The 21371-nt window shown below is 50.9% G+C and overlaps 1 protein-coding gene across 1 annotated transcript in view; it reads left to right on the forward strand.

The window, feature by feature from the left end:
• Positions 1-4002: 4002 nt before the first annotated feature.
• The window catches only part of LOC138779387 (ATP-binding cassette sub-family C member 8-like), a gene marked incomplete at its 3' end in the record, with an annotated part of 32351 nt that continues 14982 nt past the window's right edge, over positions 4003-21371 (forward strand). Inside the window, exon 1 of the mRNA XM_069956596.1 lies at positions 4003-4275. Coding sequence (XP_069812697.1) covers positions 4128-4275 — 148 coding nt within the window. The remainder of the gene's footprint in view (positions 4276-21371) is intronic.

Consider the following 21371-nt stretch of genomic DNA (forward strand, 5'->3'; position numbering starts at 1 on the left):
TGAGCGATGGCTTCTCCTCCATCACTGACATCCACAAGCCCAGTCCTCTCCTCTCCTCTGAGCGATGGCTTCTCCTCCATCACTGACACCCACAAGCCCAGTCCTCTCCTCTCCTACTCTGAGCGATGGCTTCTCCTCCATCACTGACACCCACAAGCCCAGTCCTCTCCTCTCCTCTCCTCTGAGCGATGGCTTCTCCTCCATCACTGACCATCCACAAGCCCCAGTCCTCTCCTCTCCTCTGAGCGATGGCTTCTCATCCATCACTGACATCCACAAGCCCAGTCCTCTCCGCTCCTCTGAGCGATGGCCTTCTCCTCCATCACTGACACCCACAAGCCCAGTCCTCCTCCCTCTCCTCTGAGCGATGGCTTCTCCTCCATCACTTGACACCCACAAGCCCAGTCCTCCTCCCTCTCCTCTGAGCGATGGCTTCTCCTCCTCACTGACCATCCACAAGCCAGTCCTTCCCTCTCCTCTGAGCGATGGCTTCTACCCATCACTGACACCCACAAGCCCAGTCCTCTCCTCTCCTCTCCTCTGAGCGATGGCTTCTCTCCATCACTGACACCCACAAGCCCAGTCCTCTCCTCTCCTCCATCTGAGCGATGGCTTCTCCTCCATCACTGACACCCACAAGCCCCGTCCTCTCCTCTCCTCTCTGAGCGATGCTTCTCCTCCATCACTGACATCCACAAGCCAGTCCTCTCCTCCCTCCTCTGAGCGATGGCTTCTCCTCCATCACTGACATCCACAAGCCCAGTCCTCTCCTCTCCTCTGAGCGATGGCTTCTCCTCCATCACTGACATCCACAAGCCCAGTCCTCTCCTCTCCTCTGAGCGATGGCTTCTCCTCCATCACTGACACCCACAAGCCCAGTCCTCTCCTCTCCTCTGAGCGATGGCTTCTCCTCCATCACTGACACCCACAAGCCCAGTCCTCTCCTCTCCTCTGAGCGATGGCTTCTCCTCCATCACTGACATCCACAAGCCCAGTCCTCTCCTCTGAGCGATGGCTTCTCCTCCATCACTGACACCCACAAGCCCAGTCCTCTCCTCTGAGCGATGGCTTCTCCTCCATCACTGACATCCACAAGCCCAGTCCTCTCCTCTCCTCTCAGCGATGGCTTCTCCTCCATCACTGACACCCACAAGCCCAGTCCTCTCCTCTCCTCTAAGCGATGGCTTCTCCTCCATCACTGACACCCACAAGCCCAGTCCTCTCCTCTCCTCTCCTCTGAGCGATGGCTTCTCCTCCATCACTGACACCCACAAGCCCAGTCCTCTCCTCTCCTCTGAGCGATGGCTTCTCCTCCATCACTGACACCCACAAGCCCAGTCCTCTCCTCTGAGCGATGGCTTCTCCTCCATCACTGACATCCACAAGCCCAGTCCTCTCCTCTCCTCCTCTGAGCGATGGCTTCTCCTCCATCACTGACATCCACAAGCCCAGTCCTCTCCTCTCCTCTGAGCGATGGCTTCTCCTCCATCACTGACATCCACAAGCCCAGTCCTCTCCTCTCCTCTCCTCTGAGCGATGGCTTCCCCTCCGTCACTGACATCCACAAGCCCAGTCCTCTCCTCTCCTCTTAGCGATGGCTTATCCATCACTGACACCCACAAGCCCAGTCCTCTCCTCTCCTCTCCTCTGAGCAATGGCTTCTCCTCCATCACTGACACCCACAAGCCCAGTCCTCTCCTCTCCTCCTCTGAGCGATGGCTTCTCCTCCATCACTGACATCCACAAGCCCAGTCCTCTCCTCTCCTCTGAGCGATGGCTTCTCCTCCATCACTGACATCCACAAGCCTAGTCCTCTCCTCTGAGCGATGGCTTCTCCTCCATCACTGACACCCACAAGACCAGTCCTCTCCTCTCCTCCATCACTGACATCCACAAGCCCAGTCCTCTCCTCTCCTCCCCTGAGCGATGGCTTCTCCTCCATCACTGACACCCACAAGCCCAGTCCTCTCCTCTCCTCTGAGCGATGGCTTCTCCTCCATCACTGACATCCACAAGCCCAGTCCTCTCCTCTCCTCTGAGCGATGGCTTCTCCTCCATCACTGACATCCACAAGCCCAGTCTTCTCCTCTCCTCTCCTCTGAGCGATGGCTTCTCCTCCATCACTGACATCCACAAGCCCAGTCCTCTCCTCTCCTCTCCTCTGAGCGATGGCTTCTCCTCCATCACTGACATCCACAAGCCCAGTCCTCTCCTCTCCTCTGAGCGATGGCTTCTCCTCCATCACTGACATCCACAAGCCCAGTCCTCTCCTCTCCTCTGAGCGATGGCTTCTCCTCCATCACTGACACCCACAAGCCCAGTCCTCTCCTCTCCTCCATCACTGACACCCACAGGCCCAGTCCTCTCCTCTCCTCTCCTCTTAGATCCTCATAGACCTTCCTCTCCAGGATTTGGTCCTGGCCCTTTCATCACAGCTGCTCCATGTGTTCTGGGTTATGTGTCTACTACTACCCCTATCTGGCCAGTATGTTGGGGGTGCGGACCTACAGCCGCCTGTTTCACACCTAGTGTTTCCTTTATATTCCCCAGGAAAATGTGATAGGTGTCCCTGTTGCCTCCTTGTGTTCTTCCTCACCTGAGAGCGCCCCCTGCTGGATTCTTAGGTTGGAGTAGAGTATATGGACCAGGAGCTGCCTCCAATCCACAATCCCAACTGTAGACACATAGACCCACCGCAACACTGCCACTATATATACTGTATATATACTGTATACATATAGTGTGTGTGGCAAGGAAAAGGCAGCAGGGAAGGGGTTACTGGTGAAGATGCAGTATAGAAAGGGTTAATGGTAGTGGCAGCAGGGAAGGGGTTAATGGTGGTGGCAGCAACAGGTAAAGGGTTAATGGTCTGGTGACAGTAGGGAAGGAGTTAATAATGGTGATGGCAGCAGCAGGGAAGGGGTTAATGGTGGTGAAGACAGAAAAGGGTTAATGTTGCTAACAGCAGGGAAGGGATTAATGGGGAGGTGGCAGTACGGAAGGGGTTAATGGTGGAAGCAGCAAGTAAGAGGTTAATACTGGCAGCAGGGAAGGGGTTAATGATGATGGTGATGATGATGATGGTGGCAGCAGGGAAGGGGTTAATGATGATGATGATGATGATGGTGGCAGCAGGGAAGGGGTTAATAATGATGATGATGATGATGGTGGCAGCAGGGAAGGGGTTAATAATGATGATGATGATGATGATGGTGGCAGCAGGGAAGGGGTTAATGATGATGATGATGATGGTGGCAGCAGGGAAGGGGTTAATAATGATGATGATGATGATGATGGTGGCAGCAGGGAAGGGGTTAATAATGATGATGATGATGATGGTGGCAGCAGGGAAGGGGTTAATAATGATGATGATGATGATGATTATGGTGGCAGCAGGGAAGGGGTTAATGATGATGATGATGGTGGCAGCAGGGAAGGGGTTAATGATGGTTGTGATGGGAGGAGGAGACAGATGGCAGCCGCAGTCCATGTGCCCCCCCCTCACTCTATGATCACAGGAGGAGGAGGAGGAGGAGAAGGAGAAGGAGGAGAAGGAGGAGGAGGAGGGGTCTGCTGTCACTTTAAGAGCAGAACCCGGCGTAAAGCAGCAGCTGAGCACAAGGTGAAGTAAAGGAGGAGCCCCCCATCACCCCAGGAGGAGCCCCCGGAATTACAGGGCAGCCCCCCTAATACCCCAGGAGGAGCCCCCCTAATCCCCCAGGAGGAGCCCCCCTAATACCCCAGGAGGAGCCCCCCTAATCCCCCAGGAGGAGCCCCCCTAATACCCCAGGAGTAGCCCCCCTAATACCCCAGGAGGAGCCCCCCCTAATACCCCAGGAGGAGCCCCCCTAATACCCCAGGAGGAGCCCCCCTAATACCCCAGGAGGAGCCCCCCTAATACCCCAGGAGTAGCCCCCCTAATACCCCAGGAGGAGCCCCCCTAATACCCCAGGAGGAGCCCCCCTAATACCCCAGGAGGAGCCCCCCTAATACCCCAGGAGGAGCCCCCCTAATACCCCAGGAGGAGCCCCCCTAATACCCCAGGAGGAGCCCCCGGTATTACAGGGCAGCCCCCCGCTCTCTGGCGCCCCCGCAGTCCTGATGGACCCCGGGCCCCGCTCCTCACCATGACCCTGGCGTTCTGCGGCACCGACAACCGATCTAACGGCTACAACGTGGATAACGGCGTCCTGAATAACGGCTGCTTCGTGGATGCCCTGAACGTGGTGCCGCACGTCTTCCTGCTCTTCATCACCTTCCCCATCCTCTTCATCGGTGAGTGCCGACCCCTCTGTGTGTGTATATATATATATATGTGCCGACCCCTCTGTGTGTATGTATATATATATATATGTGCCGACCCCTCTGTGTGTGTATATATATATGTGCCGACCCCTCTGTGTGTGTATATATATATATATATGTCCCAACCCCACTGTGTGTATGTATGTGTATATATATATGTGCCGACCCCTCTGTGTGTGTATATATATATATGTGCCGACCCCTCTGTGTGTGTGTATATATATATATATATGTGCCGACCCCTCTGTGTGTATGTATATATATATATATGTGCCGACCCCTCTGTGTGTGTATATATATATGTGCCGACCCCACTGTGTGTATATATATATGTGCCGACCCCTCTGTGTGTGTATATATATATATATGTGCCGACCCCTCTGTGTGTGTATATATATATATATGTCCCGACCCCACTGTGTGTGTATATATATATGTATATATGTGCCGACCCCTCTGTGTGTGTATATATATATGTATATATGTGCCGACCCCTCTGTGTGTGTGTGTGTGTGTGTATATATATATATATATGTATATATATATATATATATATGTCCCAACCCCACTGTGTGTATGTATGTGTATATATATATGTGCCGACCCCTCTGTGTGTGTATATATATATGTGCCGACCCCACTGTGTGTATATATATATGTGCCGACCCCTCTGTGTGTGTATATATATATATGTGCCGACCCCACTGTGTGTATATATATATGTGCCGACCCCTCTGTGTGTGTATATATATATATGTGCCGACCCCTCTGTGTGTGTATATATATATATGTGCCGACCCCTCTGTGTGTGTATATATATATGTGCCGACCCCACTGTGTGTATATATATATGTGCCGACCCCACTGTGTGTATGTATATATATATATGTCCCGACCCCACTGTGTGTATATATATATGTGCCGACCCCTCTGTGTATGTGTATATATATATATATATATGTGCCGACCCCTCTGTGTGTGTATATATATATATGTGCCGACCCCTCTGTGTGTGTATATATATATATATGTCCCGACCCCACTGTGTGTATATATATATATATATGTGCCGACCCCTCTGTGTGTGTATATATATATATGTCCCGACCCCTCTGTGTGTATATATATATATATATGTGCCGACCCCTCTGTGTGTATATATATATATGTGCCGACCCCTCTGTGTGTGTATATATATATGTGCCGACCCCTCTGTGTGTATATATATATATATATGTCCCGACCCCACTGTGTGTGTATATATATGTCCCAACCCCACTGTGTGTATATATATATATGTGCCGACCCCTCTGTGTGTGTATATATATATGTGCCGACCCCACTGTGTGTGTATATATATATGTATATATGTGCCGACCCCACTGTGTGTGTATATATATATATATATGTATATATGTGCCGACCCCACTGTGTGTGTATATATATATGTATATATGTGCCGACCCCACTGTGTGTGTATATATATATGTATATATGTGCCGACCCCACTGTGTGTGTATATATATATATATATATATATATATGTGCCGACCCCACTGTGTGTATATATATATATATATGTGCCGACCCCACTGTGTGTGTATATATATATATATATATATGTCCCAACCCCACTGTGTGTATGTATATATATATATATATATGTGCCGACCCCACTGTGTGTATATATATATATATATATATATATATGTGCCGACCCCACTGTGTGTGTATATATATATATGTCCCAACCCCACTGTGTGTGTATATATATATATATATGTGCCGACCCCACTGTGTGTGTGTATATATATATATATATATGTATATGTGCCGACCCCACTGTGTGTGTGTGTGTCCTATAGGACTGCAGGTGACATGTACTACAGTCATGGGCAAAAGTTTTGAGAATGACACAAATCTTCTATTTCCCATGATCCTCTGCCCTCTGGTTTTCTGTGTGTTTGTCAGATGTTTTTATCACATACAGAAATATAATTGCATCATATTCTGAGTAACAGAAGCTTCTACTGACAGGTAGATGAGTTACTGCAGCAAGTCTATAATATTTGCAGTGTTGTCCCTTCTTCTTCAGGACTCTGCAATTCTCCCCGGCTGCTCTCATACAACTTCTGGACCAAATCCTGACTGATAGCCGTCCTGACTGATAGCTGCTCTCATACAACTTCTGGACCAAATCCTGACTGATAGCCGTCCTGACTGATAGCTGCTCTCATACAACTTCTGGACCAAATCCTGACTGATAGCCGTCCTGACTGATAGCTGCTCTCATACAACTTCTGGACCAAATCCTGACTGATAGCCGTCCCTTCTTGCACAATCAATGCTTGCATTTTGTCAGAATTTGTTGGTTTCTGTTTGTCCACCCGTCTCTTGATGATTGACCACAAGTTCTCAATGGGATTAAGATCTGGGGAGTTTCCAGGCCATGGACCCAAATCTCTGTTTTGTTCCCTGAGCCATTTAGTTATCAGCTTTGCTTTATGGCAAGGTGCTCCATCATGCTGCAAAAGGCATTGTTGGTGGCCAAACTGCTCTTGGACGGTTGGGAGAAGTTGCTCTTGGAGGACGTTCTGGTCCCATTCTTTATTCATGGCCGTGTTTTTAGGCTGTGAGACTGTGCGAGGGCCGATTCCCTTGGCTGAGAAGCAACCCCACACATGAATGGTTTCAGGATACCGGTTACAGTTGGCATGAGACAAGACTGGTGGTAGCGCTCACCTCGTCTTCTCCCAATAAGCTGTTTTCCATATGTCCCAAACAATCGGAAAGGGGATTCATCAGAGACAATGACTTTCCCCCAGTCCTCAGCAGTCCACTCCCTGGACCTTTCCCCCAGTCCCCAGCAGTCCACTCCCTGGACCTTTCCCCCAGTCCTCAGCAGTCCGCTCCCTGGACCTTTCCCCCAGTCCTCAGCAGTCCACTCCCTGGACCTTTCCCCCAGTCCTCAGCAGTCCACTCCCTGGACCTTTCCCCCAGTCCCCAGCAGTCCACTCCCTGGACCTTTCCCCCAGTCCTCAGCAGTCCACTCCCTGGACCTTTCCCCCAGTCCTCAGCAGTCCGCTCCCTGGACCTTTCCCCCAGTCCTCAGCAGTCCACTTCCTGGACCTTTCCCCCAGTCCTCAGCAGTCCACTCCCTGGACCTTTCCCCCAGTCCTCAGCAGTCCTCTCCCTGCACCTTTCCCCCAGTCCTCAGCAGTCCTCTCCCTGCACCTTTCCCCCAGTCCTCAGCAGTCCACTCCCTGGACCTTTCCCCCAGTCCTCAGCAGTCCGCTCCCTGGACCTTTCCCCCAGTCCTCAGCAGTCCGCTCCCTGGACCTTTCCCCCAGTCCTCAGCAGTCTGCTCCCTGGACCTTTCCCCCAGTCCTCAGCAGTCCGTTCCCTGGACCTTTCCCCCAGTCCTCAGCAGTCCACTCCCTGGACCTTTCCCCCAGTCCTCAGCAGTCATAACTGTGCTCAGCCAATCGCGGCTGAGCTTCGGATGACGCTGCAGAGGGCGGCCGGCACGTGACAGGTGAGTATAGCGCACCACACTTCCGGGTACACGGGTGGCGGGTGGTGGGACACGGGGAAGGGGGCCATTCACAGACATAACACACATTACAAAGTTGTATAACTTTGTAATGTGTGTTATTCTGTGAATAATTTTTTAGCGCCGGACAACCCCTTTAAGAATCGGTCCTGGCGCTTGCTGGTCTTTCTTGGGCGCCCTGGAGCCTTTTTGGCAACAATGGAACCTCTCTCCTTGAAGTTCTTGATGATGCGATAGATTGGTGACTGAGGTGCAATCTTTCTAGCTGCGATACTCTTCTTCCGTTAGGCCATTGTTGTGCAGTGCAATGATGACTGCACATGTTTCTTTAGAGATAACCATGGTAACAGAAGAGAAACAATGATGCCAAGCACCAGCCTCCTTTTAAAGTGTCCAGTGGTGTCATTCTTACTTAATCATGACAGATTGATCTCCAGCCCTGTCCTCATCAACACCCACACCTGTGATAATGGAGCGATCACTGAAACAATGTTAGCTGCTCCCTGTAAGGCTGCAATGATGGTGAAATGTGTTTTGGGGAGAAAGTTCATTTTCTAGGCAAATATTGACTGTGCAAGTAATTGCTGATAAGCCGATCCCTCTGTATAACATTCTGGGGTATATGATGCAAATTGTTATTTTAAAAACTGAAGCAGAAGACTTTGTAATAATTAATATTTGTATCATTCTCAAAACTTTTGGCCATTATCTGCACTCGATCACACATCACACATCATACATCATACATACATAGCCTCATATACAGGGAGGGGTGTCTGGCTACATCAGTATACGGGGAGGGGTGTCTGGCTACATCAGTATACGGGGAGGAGTGTCTGGCAGTATACGGGGAGGGGTGTCTGGCTACATCAGTATACGGGGAGGGGTGTCTGGCTACATCAGTATACGGGGAGGAGTGTCTGGCAGTATACGGGGAGGGGTGTCTGGCTACATCAGTATACAGGGAGGGGTGTCTGGCTACATCAGTATACGGGGAGGGGTGTCTGGCTACATCAGTATACGGGGAGGAGTGTCTGGCTACATCAGTATACGGGGAGGGGTGTCTGGCTACATCAGTATACGGGGAGGGGTGTCTGGCTACATCAGTATACGGGGAGGGGTGTCTGGCTACATCAGTATACGGGGAGGGGTGTCTGGCTACATCAGTATACGGGGAGGAGTGTCTGGCTACATCAGTATACGGGGAGGGGTGTCTGGCTACATCAGTATACGGGGAGGGGTGTCTGGCTACATCAGTATACGGGGAGGGGTGTCTGGCTACATCAGTATACGGGGAGGGGTGTCTGGCTACATCAGTATACGGGGAGGGGTGTCTGGCTGTGTGTGCGGTCAGGGTGTCCCGCTGCTGCAGATGGATGATGCTGATAGGGAGGGATCCCCATATACGGAGGCGGCGTTACAGTGTGTCAGTGAGCGTACACCCCAGGAGGCCCGAGCCGTCACATCTCTATAGTATATAGTATATACACTCACTGACCAATCCGGGGAGGAGGAGTGATGGGGCTATGTATGTATGATGTATGATGAGGCTATGTATGATGTATGATGTGTGATGAGGCTATGTATGTGTGATGTGTGGTGGGGCTATGTATGTGTGATGGGACTATGTATGTATGATGTGTGATGAGGCTATGTATGTATGATGAGGCTATGTATGTATGATGTGTGATGAGGCTATGTATGTATGATGAGGCTATGTATGTATGATGTGTGATGGGGCTATGTATGTGTGATGGGGCTATGTATGTGTGATGGGGCTATGTATAATGTGTGATGGGGCTATGTATGTATGATGTGTGATGAGGCTATGTATGTATGATGTGTGATGAGGCTATGTATGTATGATGTGTGATGAGGCTATGTATGTATGATGTGTGGTGGGGCTATGTATGTATGATGAGGCTATGTATGTATGATGTGTGGTGGGGCTATGTATGTATGATGAGGCTATGTATGTATGATGTGTGATGAGGCTATGTATGTGTGATGTGTGGTGGGGCTATGTATGTATGATGAGGCTATGTATGTATGATGTGTGGTGGGGCTATGTATGTATGATGTGTGGTGGGGCTATGTATGTATGATGTGTGATGGGGCTATGTATGTGTGATGGGGCTATGTATGTATGATGTGTGATGGGGCTATGTATGTATGATGTGTGATGAGGCTATGTATGTATGATGTGTGGTGGGGCTATGTATGTATGATGTGTGATGGGGCTATGTATGTATGATGAGGCTATGTATGTATGATGTGTGATGAGGCTATGTATGTATGATGTGTGATGAGGCTATGTATGTATGATGTATGATGAGGCTATGTATGTATGATGTGTGGTGGGGCTATGTATGTATGATGTGTGATGGGGCTATGTATGTATGATGAGGCTATGTATGTATGATGTGTGATGAGGCTATGTATGTATGATGTGTGGTGGGGCTATGTATGTATGATGTGTGATGGGGCTATGTATGTGTGATGGGGCTATGTATGTATGATGTGTGATGAGGCTATGTATGTATGATGTGTGATGGGGCTATGTATGTATGATGAGGCTATGTATGTGTGATGTGTGGTGGGGCTATGTATGTATGATGTGTGGTGGGGCTATGTATGTATGATGTGTGATGAGGCTATGTATGTATGATGTGTGATGGGGCTATGTATGTATGATGTGTGATGAGGCTATGTATGTATGATGTGTGGTGGGGCTATGTATGTATGATGAGGCTATGTTGTATGTATGATGTGTGATGGGGCTATGTATGTATGATGTGTGATGGGGCTATGTGTGTATGATGAGGCTATGTATGTATGATGTGTGATGAGGCTATGTATGTATGATGTGTGGTGGGGCTATGTATGTATGATGTGTGATGAGGCTATGTATGTATGATGTGTGGTGGGGCTATGTATGTATGATGTGTGGTGGGGCTATGTATGTATGATGTGTGATGGGGCTATGTATGTATGATGTGTGATGAGGCTATGTATGTATGATGTGTGGTGGGGCTATGTATGTATGATGTGTGATGAGGCTATGTATGTATGATGTGTGGTGGGGCTATGTATGTATGATGTGTGATGAGGCTATGTATGTATGATGTGTGATGAGGCTATGTATGTATGATGTGTGATGAGGCTATGTATGTATGATGTGTGATGAGGCTATGTATGTATGATGTGTGGTGGAATGAGGCTTGACACTGAGGAGAAATTGGGGGGCAGGGCTGCAGTGATCAGTGGTTGGGGGGGCTGTAGGGATCAGTGGTTGGGGGAGGGGCTGTAGGGATCAGTGGTTGGGGGGCAGGGCTGCAGTGATCAGTGGTTGGGGGGGCTGTAGGGATCAGTGGTTGGGGGGGGGCTGTAGGGATCAGTGGTTGGGGGGGCTGTAGGGATCAGTGGTTGGGGGGGCTGTAGGGATCAGTGGTTGGGGGGGCTGTAGGGATCAGTGGTTGGGGGGGCAGTGGTCAGTGGTTGGGGGGGCAGTGGTCAGTGGTTGGGGGGGCAGTGGTCAGTGGTTGGGGGGGCAGTGGTCAGTGGTTGGGGGGGCAGTGGTTGGGGGGCAGTGGTCAGTGGTTGGGGGGCAGTGGTCAGTGGTTGGGGGGTCAGTGATCAGTGGTTGGGGAGGCAGTGATCAGTGGTTGGGGGGCAGTGATCAGTGGTTGGGGGGCAGTGATCAGTGGTTGGGGGGCAGGGCTGTAGTGATCAGTGGTTGGGGGGCAGTGATCAGTGGTTGGGGGGCAGGGCTGCAGTGATCAGTGGTTGGGGGGGTAGGGATCAGTGGTTGGGGGGGCAGTGGTTGGGGGGCAGTGATCAGTGGTTGGGGGGGCAGTGATCAGTGGTTTGGGGGGGCAGTGATCAGTGGTTGGGGGGCGCAATGATCAGTGGTTGGGGGGGCAGTGATCAGTGGTTGGGGGGCAGTGATCAGTGGTTGGGGGGCAGGGCGGTAGTGATCAGTGGTTGGGGGGGCAGTGATCAGTGGTTGGGGGGCAGTGGTTGGGGGGTCAGTGGTTGGGGGGCAGTGATCAGTGGTTGGGGGGGCAGTGATTAGTGGTTGTGGGGCAGTGATCAGTGGTTGGGGGGGCAGTGATCAGTGGTTGGGGGGCGCAATGATCAGTGGTTGGGGGGCGCAATGATCAGTGGTTGGGGGGCAGGGCGGTAGTGATCAGTGGTTGGGGGGGCAGTGATCAGTGGTTGGGGGGCAGTGGTTGGGGGGGTCAGTGGTTGGGGGGCAGTGATCAGTGGTTGGGGGGGTCAGTGGTTGGGGGGGTCAGTGGTTGGGGGGCAGTGATCAGTGGTTGGGGGGGCAGTGATTAGTGGTTGTGGGGCAGTGATTAGTGGTTGTGGGGCAGTGATCAGTGGTTGGGGGGGCAGTGATCAGTGGTTGGGGGGGCAGTGATCAGTGGTTGGGGGGCGCAATGATCAGTGGTTGGGGGGGCAGTGATCAGTGGTTGGGGGGCAGGGCGGTAGTGATCAGTGGTTGGGGGGGCAGTCATCAGTGGTTGGGGGGCAGTGATCAGTGGTTGGGGGGGCAGTGGTCAGTGGTTGGGGGCAGTGATCAGTGGTTGGGGGGGGCAGTGGTCAGTGGTTGGGGGGCAGTGGTCAGTGGTTGGGGGGGCAGTGGTGGGGGGGGGGGGCAGGGGTCAGTGGTTGGGGGGGCAGTGGTCAGTGGTTGGGGGGGGCAGTGGTCAGTGGTTGGGGGGCAGTGATCAGTGGTTGAGGGGGCAGTGGTTGGGGGGGCAGTGGTCAGTGGTGGGGGGGGGCAATGGTCAGTGGTTGGGGGGTCAGTGGTTGGGGGGCAGTGATCAGTGGTTGGGGGGGCAGTGGTCAGATATATATATAGTGGCATGGTTGGGGGGGGCAGTGGTCAGTGGTTGGGGGGCAGTGATCAGTGGTTGAGGGGTCAGTGGTTGGGGGGGCAGTGGTCAGTGGTTGGGGGGCAGTGGTTGGGGGGGCAGTGGTCAGTGGTTGGGGGGGGCAGTGATCAGTGGTTGGGGGGGGCAGTGATCAGTGGTTGGGGGGGCAGTGGTCAGTGGTTGGGGGGCAGTGGTTGGGGGGGCAGTGGTCAGTGGTTGGGGGGGCAGTGGTCAGTGGTTGGGGGGCAGTGGTCAGTGGTTGGGGGGCAGTGGTCAGTGGTTGGGGGGGCAGTGGTCAGTGGTTGGGGGGTCAGTGGTTGGGGGGGCAGTGGTCAGTGGTTGGGGAGGCAGTGTCAGTGGTTGGGGGGCAGTGGTCAGATATATATATAGTGGCATGGTGGGGCTGTAAGAGGCGGTTCTATGCCTCTGGAGTGGGAATTGGAGTTCAGGTGAAGCTCCTGCTCCAGATACTCCACTCCAGCCCTAGAGCTAATGAGGCTCTGAAACCACCTGGTGGATCTATTAGAGACTCCAGAGCTGCCCAGGTGATGGCTCCTCCCAGGTGATGGCTCCCCCCAGGTGATGGCTCCTCCCAGGTGATGGCTCCTCCCAGGTGATGGCTCCTCCCAGGTGATGGCTCCTCCCAGGTGATGGCTCCTCCCAGGTGATGGCTCCCCCCAGGTGATGGCTCCCCCCAGGTGATGGCTCCCCCCAGGTGATGGCTCCTCCCAGGTGATGGCTCCCCCCAGGTGATGGCTCCTCCCAGGTGATGGCTCCCCCCAGGTGATGGCTCCTCCCAGGTGATGGCTTCTCCCAGGTGATGGCTCCTCCCAGGTAATGGCTCCTCCCAGGTGATGGCTCCTCCAGGTGATGCTCCCCCCAGGTGATGGCTCCTCCCAGGTGATGGCTCCTCCCAGGTGATGGCTCCCCCCAGGTGATGGCTCCTCCCAGGTGATGGCTCCTCCCAGGTGATGGCTCCTCCCAGGTGATGGCTCCTCCCAGGTGATGGCTCCCCCCAGGTGACGGCTCCCCCCAGGTGACGGCTCCCCCCAGGTGACGGCTCCCCCCAGGTGACGGCTCCCCCCAGGTGAGGGCTCCCCCCAGGTGAGGGCTCCCCCCAGGTGATGGCTCCCCCCAGGTGATGGCTCCCCCCAGGTGATGGCTCCTCCCAGGTGAGGGCTCCTCCCAGGTGAGGGCTCCTCCCAGGTGAGGGCTCCCCCCAGGTGATGGCTCCCCCCAGGTGATGGCTCCCCCCAGGTGATGGCTCCCCCCAGGTGATGGCTCCTCCCAGGTGATGGCTCCCCCCAGGTGATGGCTCCTCCCAGGTGATGGCTCCTCCCAGGTGATGGCTCCTCCCAGGTGATGGCTCCTCCCAGGTGATGGCTCCTCCCAGGTGATGGCTCCTCCCAGGTGATGGCTCCCCCCAGGTGATGGCTCCCCCCAGGTGAGGGCTCCTCCCAGGTGATGGCTCCTCCCAGGTGATGGCTCCCCCCAGGTGATGGCTCCCCCCAGGTGATGGCTCCTCCCAGGTGATGGCTCCCCCCAGGTGATGGCTCCTCCCAGGTGATGGCTCCTCCCAGGTGATGGCTCCTCCCAGGTGATGGCTCCTCCCAGGGGATGGCTCCTCCCAGGGGATGGCTCCCCCCAGGTGATGGCTTCCCCCCAGGTGATGGCTCCCCCCAGGTGAGGGCTCCCCCCAGGTGAGGGCTCCCCCCAGGTGAGGGCTCCCCCCAGGTGAGGGCTCCTCCCAGGTGATGGCTCCTCCCAGGTGATGGCTCCTCCCAGGTGATGGCTCCTCCCAGGTGAGGGCTCCCAGGGTGGGAGGACACAGACAGCGTTGGGCCTGTGGGAGCTGCAGTCTGGGTGAGACCAGCTGTACTGGAAGTATTGAGCAGTGGGCTCAGAAAGTCAGCTAGGGAAGCTGCAGTTGTGTTAGTCAGTGGCTGGACGGCCAAGGTTTGTTTTATTTGCAGTGTATACCCCCCCATATATATATATATATATATATATATACTGATCAGTGTACCCCATATATATATACTGAGCCGTGTATACCCCCATATATATTTACTGAGCCGTGTACCCCATATATATATATATACTGAGCCGTGTGTACCCCATATATATATATATACTGAGCCGTGTGTACCCCATATATATATATATATACTGATCAGTGTACCCCATATATATATATACTGAGCCGTGTATACCCCCATATATATATACTGAGCAGTGTATACCCCCATATATATATACTGAGCCGTGTATACCCCCATATATATATACTGAGCCGTGTATACCCCATATATATATACTGAGCCGTGTATACCCCATATATATATACTGAGCCGTGTATACCCCATATATATATACTGAGCCGTGTATACCCCCATATATATATACTGAGCCGTGTATACCCCCATATATATATACTGAGCCGTGTATACCCCATATATATATACTGAGCCGTGTATACCCCATATATATATACTGAGCCGTGTATACCCCATATATATATACTGATCAGTGTACCCCATATATATATACTGAGCCGTGTATACCCCATATATATATACTGAGCCGTGTATACCCCCAGTGGTTGGGGGGGCAGTGATCAGTGGTTGGGGGGCAGTGGTTGGGGGGGTCAGTGGTTGGGGGGCAGTGATCAGTGGTTGGGGGGTCAGTGGTTGGGGGGTCAGTGGTTGGGGGGCAGTGATCAGTGGTTGGGGGGGCAGTGATTAGTGGTTGTGGGGCAGTGATCAGTGGTTGGGGGGGCAGTGATCAGTGGTTGGGGGGCAGTGATCAGTGGTTGGGGGGGCAGTGATCAGTGGTTGGGGGGCGCAATGATCAGTGGTTGGGGGGGCAGTGATCAGTGGTTGGGGGGCAGTGATCAGTGGTTGGGGGGCAGGGCGGTAGTGATCAGTGGTTGGGGGGCAGTCATCAGTGGTTGGGGGGCAGTGATCAGTGGTTGGGGGGCAGTGGTCAGTGGTTGGGGGGCAGTGATCAGTGGTTGGGGGGGGGCAGTGGTCAGTGGTTGGGGGGGCAGTGGTCAGTGGTTGGGGGGGCAGTGGTTGGGGGGGGCAGTGGTCAGTGGTTGGGGGGGGCAGTGGTCAGTGGTTGGGGGGGGCAGTGGTCAGTGGTTGGGGGGCAGTGATCAGTGTTGGAGGGGGCAGTGGTTGGGGGGGCAGTGGTCAGTGGTTGGGGGGGGCAATGGTCAGTGGTTGGGGGGTCAGTGGTTGGGGGGGCAGTGATCAGTGGTTGGGGGGCAGTGGTCAGATATATATATAGTGGCATGGTTGGGGGGGGCAGTGGTCAGTGGTTGGGGGGCAGTGATCAGTGGTTGAGGGGTCAGTGGTTGGGGGGGCAGTGGTCAGTGGTATATACTGAGCAGTGTACCCCATATATATATACTGAGCCGTGTATACCCCCATATATATTTACTGAGCCGTGTACCCCATATATATATATATATACTGAGCCGTGTGTACCCCATATATATATATATATACTGATCAGTGTACCCCATATATATATACTGAGCAGTGTATACCCCCATATATATATACTGAGCCGTGTATACCCCATATATATATACTGAGCCGTGTATACCCCATATATATATACTGAGCCGTGTGTACCCCATATATATATATATATATATACTGAGCCGTGTGTACCCCATATATATATATATATATATACTGATCAGTGTACCCCATATATATATACTGAGCCGTGTATACCCCCATATATATATACTGAGCAGTGTATACCCCCATATATATATACTGAGCCGTGTATACCCCCATATATATATACTGAGCCGTGTATACCCCATATATATATACTGAGCCGTGTATACCCCATATATATATACTGAGCCGTGTATACCCCATATATATATACTGAGCCGTGTATACCCCATATATATATACTGAGCCGTGTATACCCCATAAATATATACTGAGCCGTGTATACCCCATATATATATACTGAGCCGTGTATACCCCATATATATATACTGAGCCGTGTATACCCCATATATATATACTGAGCCGTGTATACCCCCATATATATATATATATTATATATATATATATATATATATATATATATATATATATATAATGTACCCGGCGCTGCCCGGGTATAAAGTGTCAATGTGTTAATTAGATTTGTTGTAAGGTGCCTAGGAGGTCAAGCTAAAGGTATTGTTTCATCTGAGTTAATCAATGGAATTAGTGTATACCTGTAGTGCATAGTTGGAGGGGTTCTGTATACCCACAATGGATAGTTTTTAGGGGTCTCGCATATCTGTAGTGCATAGTTGGGGGGGCTGTATACCTATAGTGTATAGTTAAGGGGGTCCTGTATACCTGTAGTCTGTAGTTGAGGGGGGGCTGTATACCTGTAGTGTATAGTTGAGGGAGGTCCTGTATACCTGCAGTGTACAGTTGGTGAAGGTCCTGTATACCTGTACTGTATAGTTCGGGGGTCCTGTATACCTGTAGTATATAGTTGGTGCTGTATACCTGTAATGTATAGTTGGTGGAGGTCTTGTATACCTGTAGTTTATAGTTTGAGGGTCCTGGATACCTGTAGTGTATAATTGGTGGAGGTCTTGTATACCTGTAGTATATAGTTCGGGGGTCCTGTATACCTGTAGTGAATAGTTTGAGGGTCCTATATAACTATAGTATAGAGTTGGTGGAGGTCCTGTATACCTGTAGTGTATAGTTTGGGGTCCTATATACCTGTAGTATATAGCTGGTGGAGTTCCTGTATACCTGTAGTATATAGCTTTGGGGTCATGTATACTTGTAGTATAGAGTTGGTAATGGTGCTGTATACCTTTATTATAGAGTTGGTGTAGGTGCTGTATACCTGTAGTGTATAGTTTTGAGGTCCTGTATACCTGTAGTGTATAGTTTGGGGTCCTATATACCTGTAGTTTATAGTTGGTGGAGTTCCTGTATACCTCTAGTGTATAGTTTTGGGGTCCTGTATACCTGTAGTATATAGTTGGTGGAGGTCCTGTATACCTGACGTATATAGTTGGTGTAGGTGCTGTATACCTGTAGTGTATAGTTTTGGGGTCCTTTATACCTGTAGTGTAAAGTTTGAGGTCCTGTATACCTGTAGTATATAGTTTTGTGGAGGTCCCGTGCACCTGTAGTGTATAGTTTTGGGGTCCTGTATACCTGTAGTGTCCTGTATACCTGCAGGGTTGTATTTACCCGTATGGCAGTGTTATTCAGTCACAGTGTGTCGGTATTGGTCAGGTTTGGTATGGCAGTGTTATCCAGTCACAGTATGGCGGTATTGGTCAGGTCTGGTATGGCGGTGTTATCCAGTCACAGTATGGCGGTATTGGTCAGGTCTGGTATGACAGTGTTATGCAGTCACAGTATGGCGGTATTGGTCAGGTCTGGTATAGTAGTGTTATCCAGTCACAGTATGGTGGTATTGGTCAGGTCTAGTATAGCGGTGTTATTCAGTCACAGTATTGCGATATTGGTCAGCTCTGGTATGACAGTGTTATCCAGTCACAGTATGGCGGTATTGGTCAGGTCTGGTGTGGCGGTGTTACCCAGTCACAGTATGGCAGTATTGGTCAGGTCTGGTATAGTAGTGTTATCCAGTCACAGTATGGTGGTATTGGTCAGGTCTAGTATAGCGGTGTTATTCAGTCACAGTATTGCGATATTGGTCAGCTCTGGTATGACAGTGTTATCCAGTCACAGTATGGCGGTATTGGTCAGGTCTGGTGTGGCAGTGTTACCCAGTCACAGTTTGGTATACCTGTAGTGCCCTGTATATACATGTACTGTATAGATGGAGTAGGGGGTCCTGTATATATGTACTGTATAGATGGAGTAGGGGCTCCTGTATATATGTACTGTATAGTTGGAGTAGAGGGTCCTGTATATACATGTACTGTATAGATGGAGTAGGGGGTCCTGTATATACATGTACTGTATAGATGGAGTAGGGGGTCCTGTATACATGTACTGTATAGATGGAGTAGGGGCTCCTGTATATATGTACTGTATAGATGGAGTAGGGGGTCCTGTATATACATGTACTGTATAGATGGAGTAGGGGGTCCTGTATATACATGTACTGTATAGATGGAGTAGGGGGTCCTGTATATACATGTACTGTATAGATGGAGTAGGAGGTCCTGTATATACATGTACTGTATAGATGGAGTAGGGGGTCCTGTATACATGTACTGTATAGATGGAGTAGGGGGTCCTGTATACATGTACTGTATAGATGGAGTAGGGGGTCCTGTATATACATGTACTGTATAGCTGGAGTAGGGGGTCCTGTATATACATATACTGTATAGATGGAGTAGGGGGTCCTGTATACATGTACTGTATAGATGGAGTAGGGGGTCCTGTATACATGTACTGTATACATGGAGTAGGGGGTCCTGTATATACATGTACTGTATAGCTGGAGTAGGGGGTCCTGTATACATGTACTGTATAGATGGAGTAGGGGGCCCTGTATACATGTACTGTATAGATGGAGTAGGGGGTCCTGTATACATGTACTGTATAGGTGGAGTAGGGGGTCCTGTATATACATGTACTGTATAGATGGAGTAGGGGGTCCTGTATATACATGTACTGTATAGATGGAGTAGGGGGTCCTGTATATACATGTACAGTATAGATGGAGTAGGGGGCCCTGTATACCTGTACTGTATAGATGGAGTAGGGGGTCCTGTATATACATGTACTGTATAGATGGAGTAGGGGGTCCTGTATACATGTACTGTATAGATGGAGTAGGGGGTCCTGTATATACATGTACTGTATAGATGGAGTAGGGGGTCCTGTATACCTGTACTGTATAGATGGAGTAGGGGGTCCTGTATACCTGTACTGTATAGATGGAGTAGGGGGTCCTGTATACCTGTACTGTATAGATGGAGTAGGGGGTCCTGTATATACATGTACTGTATAGGTGGAGTAGGGGGTCCTGTATATACATGTACAGTATAGATGGAGTAGGGGGCCCTGTATACCTGTACTGTATAGATGGAGTAGGGGGTCCTGTATATACATGTACTGTATAGATGGAGTAGGGGACCCTGTATATACATGTACTGTATAGATGGAGTAGGGGGTCCTGTATACATGTACTGTATAGATGTAGTAGGGGGCCCTGTATATATGTACTGTATAGATGGAGTAGGGGGTCCTGTATATACATGTACTGTATAGGTGGAGTAGGGGGTCCTGTATATACATGTACAGTATAGATGGAGTAGGGGGCCCTGTATATATATGTACTGTATAGCTGGAGTAGGTGGCCCTGTATATACATGTACTGTATAGATGGAGTAGGGGGTCCTGTATATCCATGTACTGTATAGATGGAGTAGGGGGTCCTGTATACATGTACTGTATAGATGGAGTAGGGGGTCCTGTATACATGTACTGTATAGATGGAGTAGGGGGTCCTGTATACCTGTACTGTATAGATGGAGTAGGGGGTCTACCAGTTATTACTGTGGATGTTGTGAGGCAGCTTCCCTAGCAACCATTGCTCCCTGTGAAAATGAAAGCAGTAATCCTATTGGTTGCTAAGGCTCCAACTGCCGTGTCTGCTGCAGCTAATTATATCACCTGTGTGCAGTGAGGAGATTTTCCCATTCATCTCTATGGGGCGCCTCTCTTTCCCCTCCCCCTCCCCTCCTGTACATCTGGCGGGGACGGGACCTTCGCTAAAACCTTCCCGGGCACCCAATGTATCTGTGGGCCAAATTTGGGGTCAAACGGTTCAGGCGTTTGGAAGTCTATAGAGGACGGACAGACAGAAGGACAGACAGAAGGACAGACAGACAGAAGAACAGACAGACAGAAGGACAGACAGACAGAAGGACAGACAGACAGAAGGACAGACAGACAGAAGGACAGACAGACAGAAGGACAGACAGACAGAAGGACAGACAGACAGAAGGACAGACAGACAGAAGGACAGACAGACAGAAGGACAGACAGACAGAAGGACAGACAGACAGAAGACAGACAGACAGAAGGACAGACAGACAGAAGGACAGACAGACAGAAGGACAGACAGACAGAAGGACAGACAGACAGAAGGACAGACAGACAGAAGGACAGACAGACAGAAGGACAGACAGACAGAAGGACAGACAGACAGAAGGACAGACAGACAGAAGGACAGACAGACAGAAGGACAGACAGACAGAAGGACAGACAGACAGAAGGACAGACAGACAGAAGGACAGACAGACAGAAGGACAGACAGACAGAAGGACAGACAGACAGAAGGACAGACAGACAGAAGGACAGACAGACAGAAGGACAGACAGACAGAAGGACAGACAGACAGAAGGACAGACAGACAGAAAGGACAGACAGACAGAAGGACAGACAGACAGAAGGAACAGACAGACAGAAGACAGACAGACAGAAGGACAGACAGACAGAAGGACAGACAGACAGAAGGACAGACAGACAGAAGGACAGACAGACAGAAGGACAGACAGACAGAAGGGACAGACAGACAGAAGGACAGACAGACAGAAGGACAGACAGACAGAAGGACAGACAGACAGAAGGACAGACAGACAGAAGGACAGACAG

This window comes from Dendropsophus ebraccatus, unplaced genomic scaffold, assembly GCF_027789765.1.
Source record: "Dendropsophus ebraccatus isolate aDenEbr1 unplaced genomic scaffold, aDenEbr1.pat pat_scaffold_749_ctg1, whole genome shotgun sequence".
Classification (NCBI taxonomy): Eukaryota; Metazoa; Chordata; class Amphibia; order Anura; family Hylidae; genus Dendropsophus; species Dendropsophus ebraccatus.